Source organism: Tachysurus vachellii, chromosome 7, assembly GCF_030014155.1.
Source record: "Tachysurus vachellii isolate PV-2020 chromosome 7, HZAU_Pvac_v1, whole genome shotgun sequence".
NCBI classification, from domain to species: Eukaryota; Metazoa; Chordata; class Actinopteri; order Siluriformes; family Bagridae; genus Tachysurus; species Tachysurus vachellii.
In genome coordinates, this window is record NC_083466.1 from 16,723,735 (window position 1) to 16,738,968 (window position 15,234).

The following is a 15,234-nucleotide window of genomic DNA, read 5'->3' on the forward strand; positions in this document are numbered from 1 at the left end:
AGTTATCACCAGTCTCCAAAGTAAGGCTCGGATCTGTGTTGCTATAGAAGTTATAAAAGTTCTATTAGACTTCAGTGGCTAATTTTCCTTCTTCACCTCTGTGCTTCCTCGTATACTGCTTCAGCTTACAGATTGGGGTGTTACTTGGCTTAGGAATGTATATACAAATAACTTTTCAGTGTGTAATTACAAAGCACATGGGGGGAATTTGCACGGCGCATTCTTTGGTAACTCTCGCAAATGTTGAGCTAAGTCATACTAAAACTCTCAAACGAGAGTGACGGTTGTCAGAGCGCACGCACACGTACACAGACACAGACACAGACACAGACACACACACACACACACAGTGAGACAGTCTGAAAAACACTCCCTTTAACGTATTAAAACATTTCCAGAAGTCTGGGTTCCATTCATGCTTTTTCAAAAGCCTACTCATACAGAATTCCTGTGGCCCAACAGAAAAGCCAACTCCGAAATCAGCGCAATTGAAGTCTTATCACAGCTTGTCAGTCTTCTCAGAGTCAATATTTGCAGGTCTTTGAAATACCTTTGCTTTTTGACCACTAGAAATGGAAAATACATCCAACAACCTTTTCATCTGCAATATTTACTTACTATTTGCTACAATTTGCTAGACTCATTTACAATAGGTAACATACAATATAAACATGATGCAATCTAAACCGTACAATCCTGAGCAGTTATGGATTAAAGGCCATGTTCAAGAGCTCCATAGCAGCTCTCTGGCAGTGTTAGGATTTATAATCATTTGATTACAAGCTCAGAGAGAATCTTACTTACACTACTATTATAATAATATACGCAAATGCTCTTGAGAAATAAAGACTAATGCATTTAGGTTCATTCAAAATATTAAAAACAACGTCACCTTATACTTTTCTCCTTAGAAATCTTAACCTTAGCAAAGTGGATCATTCAACCTGGCTGACTGTACAACCCTGAATAAAGAATCATTTTGTTCAGTCAGCTCCATCAACCTCCATGTGGGAGTGCAGTGAATTCACTGGCCTTGGTGCAACACTTCGCTCATCACTTTATATAAGATTAGCTGTCTCGCATTTAAGTGGCCGTGCAGCCAAGGTAAAAGGCCTATCAATGGTGTTATTGGCTTGGACAATGAGGGCAATTTTCAAAGAAACATTTAAACACACACTTTTATTAAATGATAAAGAAATTGTTCAATTAATGCTATCACATTATAGATTATTTTCCAGTGACCAGTACAGAATTTAATCATCCATGAAGGCAGTTTCTGAGCTGTACATTCAAAAAGACCATGCAATCTTGAACGTTTAGGTTTCTACAAGTCTTTGTACACTGAGTGTGCATCTGTTGTAGCTTCAAGGTTCCATTTGCTGTAAGATAAGTTCTAATATGCTTTTCTGTTGAAAAGAATAGTTTGACTATAGACTTCCTTGTAAGCTCAAACCAGTCTAGCTGTTCTCTCCTCTGAGTGTCTATACTGATTTAATAAATAAATAAATAAAATAAGATATATTAAGATAATAAGATAATAATAAAGATACATAATCTTATTTTATTTATTTATTTATTTATTTATATATATAATATATATACACAGTACTGTGCAAAAGTTTTAGGCAGGTGTGAAAAAGTGCTGTAAACAAAGAATGCTTTCAAAAATGGAAGTGTTAAACATTTATTTTCATAAATGAACAAAATGCAGTGAATGAACAAAAGCGAAATCTAAATCAAATCAATATTTGGTGTGACCACCCTTTGCCTTTAAAACAGCAGCAATTCTTCTAGGTACACTTGCACACAGTTTTTGAGGGAACTCGGCTGGTAGGTTGTTCCAAACATCTTGGAGAACTAACCACAGATCTTCTGTGGATGTTGGCTTTGTCACATCCTTCTGTCTCTTCATGTAATCCCAGACACACTGGATGGTGTTGAGATCAGGGCTCTGTGGGGGCCATGCCATCGCTTCATGCTGATTTGAAGGCAAAAGGTAGTGACACCAAATATTGATTTGATTTAGATTTTTCTTTTGTTTGCTCACTTTGCATTTTGTAAACTGACAGAAATAAACACTCATTATTTATATTTCTGAAAGCATTCTTTGTTTACAGCATTTTTTCACACCTGCCTAAAACTTTTGCACAGTACTGTATATATATATACATATATATAGTTTAGAACATATAATCCCAATTACATTCATTACAATTGCAGGTTATAAAAACTCCTGGGAGTGAATATTGAGCAAGCAACACAATATATCCTATTAGAGCGCTTGCAGTTACTCTTGATTCCATTATCAACTTTTCCTATTGAGCTAATGTTACCTCTTAGGTCCAGCTAATTTGGATGAGTTTATGTTCAAAACCCAAAAAATGTATACAATTAAAATGCAGTTAGCTAATAGGCCTAAGAGAGCACAATTACGAATGTGCATTCTGTTTACTATGATGATGGAACTGTCACCTCTTTATTGCTATATAGTGGATGTATTCAAACCTTTTTGAAGTGGATGTATTTTTGTTTCTTAAAAAACTTAAACCCACCCTCAAACAAGACTTGTTGACTTGAAAACATTTGTTATGTATTTTGGACTTGGAATGATTTAAGACTAATTTTTGACTAATGACCACTGAACGGTTCTGGTAAGAACTTGCCCATAATTTTCAAGTTTCAACACATGAACTCATTCAAAATGGCTTGTCTGTTACCATACTGCCAGCTTTTAATGACGTTTGTTCTTTTCCAACCCCAACGTCTGGAGCACATTTCTTTAAATTTGTCTGATCCAAAAAAAAAAAATACATATATATGTATTTCATATATCAACACTTACTATTAGTGGGAAAATAAAAGAGTCTTTATTCTTCAATACTTGTCCAGAGGAGCATAAACAGAGCTGCTCTAAACGCCAGAGTTTATGTGGTGCAACTTCAGTCGTAAGCCAAGTATCACCTACTCTGAATAGAATGTCCTGGACAGCTCACAAAGAGTAACAAATTCCAAGGTTGGACAAGAAAAGAAAACACATCGAGATGGAGAAAATTGAAAAGGAGACAGAGGAATGAGGAAGGAAACAACAAAGACAGCCATATATAGAGAAAAAGAGATGGGAGAAGAGTAAAGGAGGTGGAGGAATTAAGCGACTGTGGAGAAGAGGAGTGGGGGACTTAGGATGTGAAATGTAATTCTTTATGGGATTGTGGTGTCAAAAGTGCTTATTTTTGTTCCTTGGTCCCTCCCTTGTAACCTTCTGCTCACTTTCTCTTCTGCTCTCTCACTTTGGTTGAAAAGCACTCAGTACAGTCTGCAGTAATGCCTATATATGATCAGAGTTCGTCCTCAGATGACTTATAAAACCAGCGGGGTGAAAAAGTGCACTGATAGCTTTCCCTCTCTTCTCTAACTCATCCCCATATTTTCTCCTTGTACTTTCTTTCCTTTTCTTCATTACTTCATCTCCTTCTCCCTCATGCCTTTTTTTTTGCCCCCTGGTCAGCATTTTTTTAGGGAATTAAGAAGAAAAAGAAGTGAAGCTGTTTCATATAACAGGCAGCTCTAATGCCATCTGAGGAGCTACAAGAGTGCAAACTTGCCAGCTTTTCAATTATTGGAGTTAAATGTTCATTCTATCGATTAGATAAAGAAAACACGAACTGTTATAATGTGCTGATCTTTATCATTCTGTGTCCACAGGCACCCAATAATTCCATATGAATGCAATCATGCCAGGTTTTGATATATGATATTGTACTTCAGTACACTAATGATGTTCTTTGATGTATGATGATATTTTGGTGTACAGGGATGGTGGAACAAAATCAATGCAAGGAAATGAGTCTACCTTTTCGGTTTCCCCTTTATTTCATCACAGGACATAAGCAACATCTACATCTAATTTTATACAACTGAATTTAATTTCAATTTGACAAATTAAACTTAAAAACAGATGCATCAGCTCATCAGCTCTGTTTAGGGAAATCATGTCTCTACATGAATATCTATGAATAGCTGTGTCTACTAAGAGTGAAACAAGGTCTACGAAAAGTGAAACACCGAGCTCAGGTGAGCTCAAAATGCAGTGAACTGAAAATCCCACTGCCATAAATGACAAATTCAGTACCACTTATTTCCCATATAAATGGAAAAAATAAAGTATAATTCAATCACTACAATCACACAGAGTCTCTGTGATGGCACAATAGGACGCTTTCATGTTTTAAGTTTCATTTGTCACAAGAACTACGTATTCTACATCCATTTTAAATAAATGCTTTGAGTTGCAAAGCTGTGCTTATAGACAAGACACAGAAATCAGGGCTAAAAAGGATCCAAGTACAACCCAAGACAAATTGGCTATTCGGTATATAGAATAGGAGTAAACTATTACAAACATATAAAGGCAGAGAGACAGTTTTAAATTGGAAGTAAGTCTGTAATGCTCTACTGGGTTCTTCTTCATATTTTCAGCTTTTCCCTTTTTCGCCACAGCAAATCATCTGTTTCCACCTAACTCTATCCTCAGCACCAATTAATGTTATGTCCTCACTTAACACATCCATATATCTATGGCCTTCCTCCTGACCTCTTACCTGGCAGCTCCATCTCCAACATCCTTCTACCAATGAAACCATCTCCCTCCTCTGCACATGTCCACACCATCTTAATCTATCTTCTCTGACCTTGTCTTCAAAACAGCCAACCTGAGCTCTCCCTATGATGTGCTCGTTCCTAATCCTGTCCATCCTCGTCACTCCTAAAGAGGACCTCAACATCCTCATCACTGCTACCTCCATCTCTGCCTCATGTCTTTTCCTCACAGCTACAGTCTCTAACCCATACACCATAGCTGGACTCACTACTGTCTTGTACACCTTTCCTTTGATTCTTAATGCTCTACTGGGTTCAAGCTGTCATAAACAGGGATGTCTCAAATGTATGCCCTTTTTTGTTTTTTACTTTTATTGGACAATGTCAGATATGTGTCAGTTGTTTATGCTTAGTTTCACCTCTGAAGCATTTCGGGATAAAAGGAATGATAAGGTAAATAATCCACCAGGTTTTCCTTTATTACATCCATGAGTTTATTTCACATGCACCTTCTCAATCGCTGCTGATGACATATTGCAGATGTGTCAGTGAAGCGTGCTGAAAAACATCAGCCCCAGATGTAAACAAAACATTGTGGGTTGACCTGAACAGTCTGACCGTCACAGACAATCTGCATGGATATAAAGTCTGGCATATAAAGAAATCAGCCACAGTCTCGCTTCATCATATAATTCGGATTTTTTTTTTCCTAGAACCATTTTTTTCTAGGTGCTGTTATGTTTGATTTCACAAAAAAAACAAACAGCAAATAATTTGATGTGGTTGAAAAAAAATGTCCCTCAGGAAAAGCCAACAGTTGTAAAAGTAGTCAAACTAGCAGTTAAACTATTTAACCACCAACTAGCAGTATCATTTTAAAAATGATACATGATGCTAAACATGATATATACTTTCTAATCCGTTGTTTGTTTACAGATTTACAGTCACCTTGGTGCCGTTCCACAAAAATCCCAAATATATATTGTTACCAACAAACAATTACCAACAAAGTCTGATGTGGATGCCAAAAATGAAACCTTATACTGATATTTTTTCCTTGCCCTGCTAACCCATTTATACCCAGCTGACAGGAAATTTTATTAGATTTTTGACCTTTTCCATCAAACATTTCTTGCAATACACTATATTCAGGCACAGGAACTTGGATGGAAATAAAAAACTTTGAAAAGCAATGTCCGCTATAAACAGTGCTCCAAGCAAATCTGATCTTCTGGTAAAATCTCTACCTATAAATGAAACCATGCCAGAGAGTACAATGTAGTGTAACCTTAAATGCTTCGGAAAAATAAAAAACTCAGTTCTAACTCCAGTGCACATAGAAAAGCAAGCAAGCGGGAGGTCTATTCGTTCTGTTCATCCAAACCATCTTCTCTGTTTCTGAGTAGTCTGGCAGATAGCCTGCTCCCTAGCCTGTATTCCCATGTAGTCGTGTGTGTGTGTGTGTGTGTGTGTGTGTGTGTGTGTGTGTGTGTGTGTGTAAAATTACATCCGCCTGACATGCATTCAGTTCCACTCCAAACAGCTCCGTGACTCATTACTTCATAGGCAGAACAGCAACAAGTCCAGCCAACAGTCCAGACTCTATTATTATACGTGTGCATGTACGTGTGTGTTTGTAACTTTTTAACAGAGGGAAAGAAAGGGGACCAGAATGAAAGGCAGCATGAGAGAGGATATTATAGGCAGAAAGAAAAGGAAGGACAAAAGATGAACAAAGACAGATGATTACAGTTTACAGGAAATGTGGCACCAAAATAATATATGTAGAACTGGCTTTTTTACTGACTTAAATAAACACAGATGAAAATTCAGTTAGATAAACCACTTTTAATGAAAAGTAACAAACTATTCACTATGGATATCTGAGATGGACAAGATCCTCTCAAAGTGCTCAGAAATCTTCTATCTGGACAACTGAAGATTAGAGATGCTTTTCTGCTCAGCAAGGCTGCTTTTTTAAAATTACTACTGACTTCCTGTGAGCTCAAGCCAGTCTGATCATTTTCTTCGCTTCAGCCTGCAGATTCCGAGCACACAGGATGTGTTTTGTTTTTCCACACCATTCTGTGTAAACTCTACGAATGTTGTGAAAATCCCAGAAGATCAGCAGTTATTCAACAGCACATACTCAAACCTGCCCATCTCGCACCAACAACCATGCCACAGTCAAAGTCACAGAGATCAGACCTGTATCTGCATGATTTTATGCATGTGTGCTGCTACATAACTGCACTTTGAATAGTGCATGGTGTGTGTATATTTTCTAATCCCCTAAGTTAGATTTTTGTTGGCTGCTTGGAGCACAATTTTCACAGATTCACAGTTACTGGCAACTAAAAAGTCAGCTCTCTCTGACATTAGATTCAGACACAAACAAAACCTGGACATGTTTCCTACATTCCTCCAAATGACTGCTAATTAATTCACTTCTTTCGTTTATGCGGTGTGTTTAGGTGGGATAATGACACTACATTATCTGTTTGGCCTTTTTTCATCAAAACCACACACACATTAGTTATTCAACGTTACACTTGACAACAACAGTGGCATGCCTGACACTTTTCTTTTTCCAGGATTCAAGTCAGTGTGTTTGAAGTGATTTCTTACAAAGGCTAAGACATGCAAAGGCTCCATTAATATTGTTAGACTGTACTGAAGTTAGTTACATAAATGAGAATGAGATAAAAATGAGATAATGTAAGTCACTCTGGATATGGGCGCCTGCCAAACGCTGGAAATACACATCTCTGTTGCACTGCTTTAATGTTGTTGAGGTACTTTTTTGACACTTTAAAATAACTATATTTCATATGCATATAAAGCAATGGATAGACACATTACGTGATGCTGCTTTCAGTGAAGTCATCTTTATCACAAATTCACACACTCACACCTATAGCAATTTTAACATAGCCAATCCACCTACTGGCAGACGAGGAAACTCCTGCAAGCATCGCACATGCGGAGAACAAGCAAAATAAGATATTTATAAAAGCAGAACTGACATTGAATTAAGTTACAACTGGAATGATTACAGTGATGACAATTAAAGTGTCATCTTCATTCCAATAATAACGTTGTTAACCCAAATAGGAAAAATACTCGAATTAACACTGACCAGCTGTTCGGTTTCGGCTCAGTTAACAGTGTTGACCAAAGGAAAAATAGTCAGCATGACAAAATGATTTTAATTTCAACTAATTGTAATATCACTAATATCACTTAAACGCTTTAAAACCTGTGTGAAGTTAGCACAGTGCGTTATCCGATAAGATTTTTTTCCAAGTATTTCTATGTGTTCATGTGCTGCATAAGAAACAAAGCAATACAATGTTCTTTCTGTCAGGAAAGAACAAACAATTTATATACTGTATTATTTTTTTTTTTTTACTTTTTACTTTATTGCCAATTCGTTCCTATTACCTAATTCACCCGTTTCACACAGCTGCTAGTATAAAGGCTGACACCTTTCTCCTCTGTGTGCATCCTGACCTACACTACACTGCTGTAATCTCCCTTCGATTACAATCTGCAAATAAAGGTGTGATCTGGACTTGCAGTTACAAAGCAAACTGTTTATGAGTGATTTCTTTTAAAGGTTAAAAAGCACAAACTTCACATCACATCACTCAGCTATTCAGCTATTTCTTTTAGCACATTATTATCAGACCAGTGTAGCAAATGGCATATACCGAACCCAAATTCAGGAAAGTGCACACTACACAACCATCCCCCAAACCCCTCACACAGAAGTGAACAGATGCACAGTCATGGACTGACCTCCTTCTCTTCTTAGAAGAAATGTCATGTTTATCATAATCAGTGATGTGCATTTACACAGATGAGTATTACGTGTATTTTATATACATTGCCTCATTTTGTCATTCAGTGTCTTGGTTAGTTTGACATTTCCACATTGTCCAGAGCTCCAAATCAGCACGAATAGGTTTGAAGTACCCAAAGGTCAGCAAATCAATACAAGTAAATATGTCAATGAAAGAAGGGGAGGCTGTGGCGACATGCCAGAAATGATAGAATTATTTATCCACACATCCAAAGAGCTGTGTGTTTGCATATGTGTGTGTGCATATGTGTGTATTTTTATATTTATTCATATAAGGCGAAGAATAGTCTGCAAATTGTCATTTCACATCCTGAAACCGAAACCTGTGACTTCCCTTTGTGTAGTAAACATATTGCTTACAGGAAATCATAATCACATTACACTTTTTTGGAGGGAAAAAAACAGGTTTAAGACAACAAAAAAGCAACAAAAGTGCAGCAACTAAAGAACAATGTCTCTACTGCAAGAAGAGAATAAGGTTGTATTTATTTGGATGCTTGGACCTCTGCAATTAAACATCCAAGACGGGATGAGAATAAAAATAGTTTTTATCGCTTCAAACTTCCATTTGTTCCCAATTTGGCGAGTCCTACTGACCTATTAGCTACTACGCCTATCACGTAACATCTACTGGAGAGGATGAACGCTGGCATGTATATCTTCTGAGATATGTGAAGCCAGCAACTGCATCAAGTGTTAACATCCATCTTCTGCATACGTAAGTTTACCTATACCCACGACTGGTCAGTGTGTCCTAAAAACATGGTAAATTTAACTGTCTTGGACTCCTGTCCATAGATGATGGGAATGACACATTTCTCTTGCACCGCTTGGCTGCCCATATTTGTCTTGTTTTTAGAATTGAACAAATGTAGTCAAACAAAAATAGACAGCCTTACCTGTGAAGTGGCTGCTGTGTCTTGTGTCCTGTGTACCGTGTTGTGGGGGATCCAGTGAGCCGTCACTTTCTGTCCTCTGTCCTTCCATGCTGAAACAAAAGCCAAGATTTTTTTTTTCTTTAACCCACTAGAATCTTCATGTGAATCTTCAGATGCTCTTCTCTCTTTTCACAAGCCATTTAGCATGCTAAACTTTAAGCAATAATAAAAACACTGTTCTAATTATTAAACTACTTAGAAAACATATTTGTGGCATATAGACGGGCAGTGGGCTAATAGACTCACTGTATAACTTACTGTCAGGCACAGATTCATCTGTACTGCTCATTAAAAATCTTAATTAACTTAGACTCTCATCAGCTCTGAAATGAAACGTAATGCAGACGACGGGTCAAAAAATTGCTTTCCATTAATCATGGACAATTAAGGGAAGTATGGAAATTATAAATCATCTTATAATTGTCTTTCCACTTGTGCTGTCTTGTGCAGTAAACACAACAGCTGAGACCCGGGGATCCTAACAAACAAAACATTCAGTATTCTTTACAAGCCTTTCTGAATATCAACAACTTGCGAAATTTGTCAAAAGAAAGCAAGGTTTATGCTCAGGTTACCGCAAAGGGAATCTTCCTCTCTAGCTCTTTTGCTCTGTCTTCCTCTGACAGTCATTTTTAATGTGCGACTCATATGGCCAAGAAAAACACATAAACAATCCGCTCTGTGCCTGAGCTCAGGCCTATCCGTCCATAGCAGCTATTCACTCCAGGCTGTCACTGGCATAAATGTAGAAATATAAGGCCATTACCTTCCTTGAGATAACTATTTATGGCCTGATCTGATGAAATAACCCACCAACTGAAAAGATAGCGATGGAATTGATTGGAGAGGGGACTGTCACTGTCTCTCAATATACTTTTCATTTCTTTTCTCATTTTGTTTTTTAGCTTTTGTTCTGATCCAAAACATCCTCTGTTGCATCTGTTTTCTTCGCTCTCTAAAATGACTGTAACTGCTCTCTCAAATAGCATCGGTACTACATTGGCAAATTCAATTCAGTTTTATTTGCTTGACGCTTGTTCAACAATTTAAAATAACTTGTCAAAAGTGAGCTTTTGGCCTCAATATGACCTCTTACTCACCGTACAATAATCCACAGTCTTCATCATCATAGTATATTTTCTCTGCTGAAAATATCTTTATAGGTTTATATAAAAAAAAAAAACATTTGTCATGAGCTAACATGTGACACTGTGCCACCGATCTACAGATCAAGAAAGAGAATTTAGAGAGAAATTTAGAAAAGGCCAAATCAGGAGTGGGGCAGCTGCTATTTAACAGAGAAAGAGTGAAAGACTGACCTTTTTCTGGCTGACACATCCATAAACCCCAGAGCATTTGATTTTGTACCAGATTCCATTGGTTGTCTCTGGAGGAGTCTCACTTCTCGGGTCAGAATTTTTCATTATATGTCTTAGGTAAAATTCTGTAATCCCTCTTCAGTGAGAAAGAGAAAAGTTTTCTTTGTCCTATTGCATTTACATGCATTCTTTGTCTGCTGGAGATAACAAATAGTTCAATCTCCCTTGCTTTTACGCCTTATGTTCTGGTCAACTGGAAGAGATTGTTTGTAACATTTGCATCTTAGATGGCAAAATTATTACCAATGACACACCATGTTTGTCCACCAGCCACCAGCCATTGTGAAATCTGCATGGTCCTTAGCTCTGGAACTGACTATGTAATCTATCACAAGTGTAATTTGCCAGGTAATGATGGCATTTTGCTGTTTTGGCTTGAAGCAAGCTACATTTGTGTGTCTGTTTTCACTGTCATTTATTAATGAGCAGCAATGATGTGTGTGAAAAGGCATCAAAAAGTATGTGACATACACATTGCACTGACTTAGTGGGCTTTTCAGACCTATTTTGGTTCAAAAGTGTGTGTGTGTGTGTGTGTGTGTGTGTGTGTGTGTGTGTTACTACACTTGCATGATCCCACTTAGCACAGACTAATGTGTAAATGCTGTCTTCCTGTCCTCAAGCACAACGTTATACATCTTGTCCCATTTCGTACAACCCAGTTTTGTGGAAGTTCATTATTTATATTACCCCATGTCAACAGAAATCAGCCATTGCACCCACTAAACACAAACTAATAGTAACTATCTAATACAAAAGATTTTATTTTATCTTAGAAACATTCACATTTGTGGCTAATAAAGATGGATGCTACTCAGTTGTGGCTAGTCAAACACAATTCCCTTTGAGTTATTTTATAAAGCATCTTTTTGGAGTAAAAGCATGCCAGCTGTGAGATAAAAAGTGAAACCATTTGTTTTAACACACACACATGAAGTGAGGCATAAACTCCATAGAAATCCATTAAAAAACATCAAACTGCAAATAAAAATACAACAATAAAATACAACTATTTATTTACATAACAGTGGAATACCACTAGCAATATCAGCAAATTTTGCCCTTTAGATAATGTCGAATTTTATCACCAAAATCTTTGCAATATGTTCACTTTCTTGCTTTAATTCCCTTTCTTGTATGACATTCCTTGCAAACGTACTGTATTTAAGCCCAGTCATGTCATTAATGATGATTTAAATCATTGTATTTACAATATGTCTACATAAAAGTGTAAACCTGTTGTATCGAAGGTCTCCTCTAATGTGTCTGCTGCTAAGGTGTCCTCCTACAAAGTAAAGCTGCAAGTGTATGCATCAGATCAATGCAAGCTCCATACTATTTCTTCTGTACTTCTCAACACCACACACACATAGACACACACCTGTATAGACACACACACATAGACACACACACATAGATACACACACAGAGTTTGCCATCTTCTTTGATGGGAAAATCTGCCAATCTTTCTCCCTTACCCCATTCCTATACTGCACTATCCCTTTCCCAATCTTGTTAAGATGTTTTTTTTTCCAGTTTCTATCAAAGCAACCCTGAAGCTTATCTGGACCAGCAATCCTACCACCTGTCTGCTAAACTCCATCTCTTCCACAATTCTCCAAAACATCTGACAAGGTTTCATCATGTCTATCGTAAACTCAACTAACTCAATAACATCTGGTCACTTCTCTAACTGAACTCAAGACAGCAAGCTTTATTTCCATGCTGGAAAAGCCAGCATTAGACATGTCAGAAATCAGGAACTACTGACATGAATCACTTCACATCACATCCTTTATTCCTACATTGCTTGAACATGATGTATACAGTCAGTTGTTTCTCTTTCTTACCCAGAATGACCTCCAAGATTCAAGGTTTGGCTTTAAAGTAGCACACACTACAGAACCTGCCCTTGTGGATATTACTGAGGAGCTTGATGTATAAGCCAAACTATCATCGATCCTCATCCTCGTTGACCTTTCAGAAGCCTTCAACACGGTCAATCATAAAGCTCCCCTGCCCATTCTCATGAGTCTTGGAATTAGTGGGAGAGCATGGCAGAGATTTGCATCTTACCTTGATGAATAGTCACATCAGGTGACATGGAGAGGATCCACATCTGCTACATGCAGACTCTCCACTAATGTCCCACATGGCTCAGTGGTGGCTCCTCTGGGTCCTCTTCTGTTCTTTCTCTATACCAATTCTCTTATATTTGAATATATTCCTAATTATAATATGCATCATTAAAAAAAACCTGAAGATACTCGACTCATTCCCTACTTTCCATTTCTCAGAGGTGGGCATCTCTCTTGTGGACGTCTAGTCAGTTCTTCATCTGAAATTCAAATTCCAACAAGACTGAGCTGCAGTATGTCCCTAGTATGTCCCTTTATATATCAAGATCTCGATTCTCCCTTGGAGATGTCTAAAAACTACCATCATTCTGTTTTTAATACTGCTCACAATGTTCATACAGGTTTTCCTTTAAGACATTAAAAAGATTTCTTTCTACCATGGCCAGTCAATTGTTACTTTAGTCCCTTGTCATCTGAAGATTGAACTACTAAAATACACTCCTGGCAGTTCGTCCTCTGAGTGCCATCATTCTACTTTCACCTACACCAAACTACACCTGCACTGGCTTCCTGTAGCTGCCTGCATCAAATTTAAACCACCGATGCTTTCAGACAAAAAATAAAGACGGACCACAAACTATCTGAAGGTGCTTATGCACTACAGGGCATGACCCACCTTCCTTGAAGCTACAAATAAAACATACTAAATTATTCTGTACTGGCAACTGGTAGAGAAATTAATCTGCACAGGATGTCTGAGTCATGGGCTGTTTTCAAATAAAGACCTCTTCAGAAGAACTTAGAAGATGCATTTAAATGAGCGCTGGAAAGAAACACTGACTTATAATATTTTTGTTGCTTTCTGTACTAATTTAGTTTGATAGTACTCTTTGGTCCAGACTTAGTGCTACTGTACTAGCAGGATGATATGATATCGTTTGAGTCTCAAAAGCATTTTTAGCTCATTCTGGCCTGGCAACGTTGCTAATGAAATTGAAAGGTATAAATTACACCATTTCACTTTCCCTGTGTGTCTGTTTGTGTCTTATCTTTTAGTTCTTATAAAAATTAGCTCACATTATTTATTCTTCACAGCATCTTTTGAACCAAAATGAGGACAAAGAAAAGCTCATGCTGAATTACAAAGAAATTCTAATAAGCTTTACAGTGTTCGTTTTAACAGAGGTTCTTAACAGAGAAAGCATGCTATTTCCAAGTTCTCGTTTAATCAAACTTGGGAACTAGTGTCCGTAAAATTTGTGCACCAGGAAACACTAATGAAACCGTACTGAAATTTACAAGTAGACCAAATAAAAGCATCCAAAAATACATCAATTCATGACTCTGTAGTTAAAGCTTATTAAACGCATAAAGGAAGTGCATTGTTATGATTGCATATTGATCAAAAGCACAGACTTTGTTAGATAGCAACGAGATAAATGGAGCGGGCTATTCTGAGACTCCCTGCTCGATCCCTTCAACATTACTTTGATATCAAGTAAAGTGGACAGAAAAATAAAGGACAAGAGTGAGAGCACGAGACAGAGATAGACAGCAAGACAGAAGAAGAACGCAATTTGTGCTCTGGTCTAAGCAGTTAATCATCAGAAGCTTTTCAAGCACTTCCTTTTTAACATCCTCTATGAGGTGGCTGAACAATAAAAATAAAGCTGTCTGCAAAACATTAGCTTCCCGTTTGTGTTGCACAGTCTCAACAATTTACCATGCTACCGTTTATGCATTCAATTTTTATGCAATATGAACTAAAAATAAAACCTATAGCAAAAACAATACTAAAATAATACGCCTAATACGCGAACATGCCATCATAGATTTGATGCTGCTTTAATCCTACATTAAGTACTGTATCAATTTGCGAGCTCTGTGGCCTACAGTAAGTGAATGGCCTGAATTAGGTATAATGAGTGAATGGCCTAAATAAGGTTTGCTGCTAAGGATGACCTGAATATAATTTGGTGTATGAGGATGGCCTAAAATAGGTTCGGTGTAGGGAAAAAATGGCTAAATCAGAACTGGTGTGAAAGGATAGCTGAATGCAGTTTGTTATGAGATTATGGTCTGAATGAGGTCTGGTCTGAGAGCATAGCCTGAATGAGGTTTGGTGCATTAGAATAGCCTAAATGCACTTTGGCCTAAGACGAGGTTTGGTATGATTGGTGGTTTGAGGTTTAGTGTGATACCCTAACATTTGGTGTTGCTTTGGTATTGGGTTTGGTATTATTGGATAGACTGAACTGCATCTGGTATGAGAGTCTAGACTGAACTGCATTTGGTGTGGGGGTGGACTGAATGAGATTTTGTTGTATATAATATAATAATAATAATACATATAATAATTTAATGAAGATTGACTGAAT

The 15,234-nt window shown here is 37.4% G+C and overlaps 1 protein-coding gene across 1 annotated transcript in view; it reads right to left on the bottom strand.

Annotated features, from left to right (window-relative positions):
- adam19a (ADAM metallopeptidase domain 19a) overlaps positions 1 to 15,234 on the bottom strand; it is a 75,319-nt gene that overhangs the window by 56,070 nt on the left and 4,015 nt on the right. Inside the window, exon 2 of the mRNA XM_060874656.1 lies at positions 9,361 to 9,449. Within this exon, the coding sequence (XP_060730639.1) occupies positions 9,361 to 9,449 (89 nt within the window). The remainder of the gene's footprint in view (positions 1 to 9,360; positions 9,450 to 15,234) is intronic.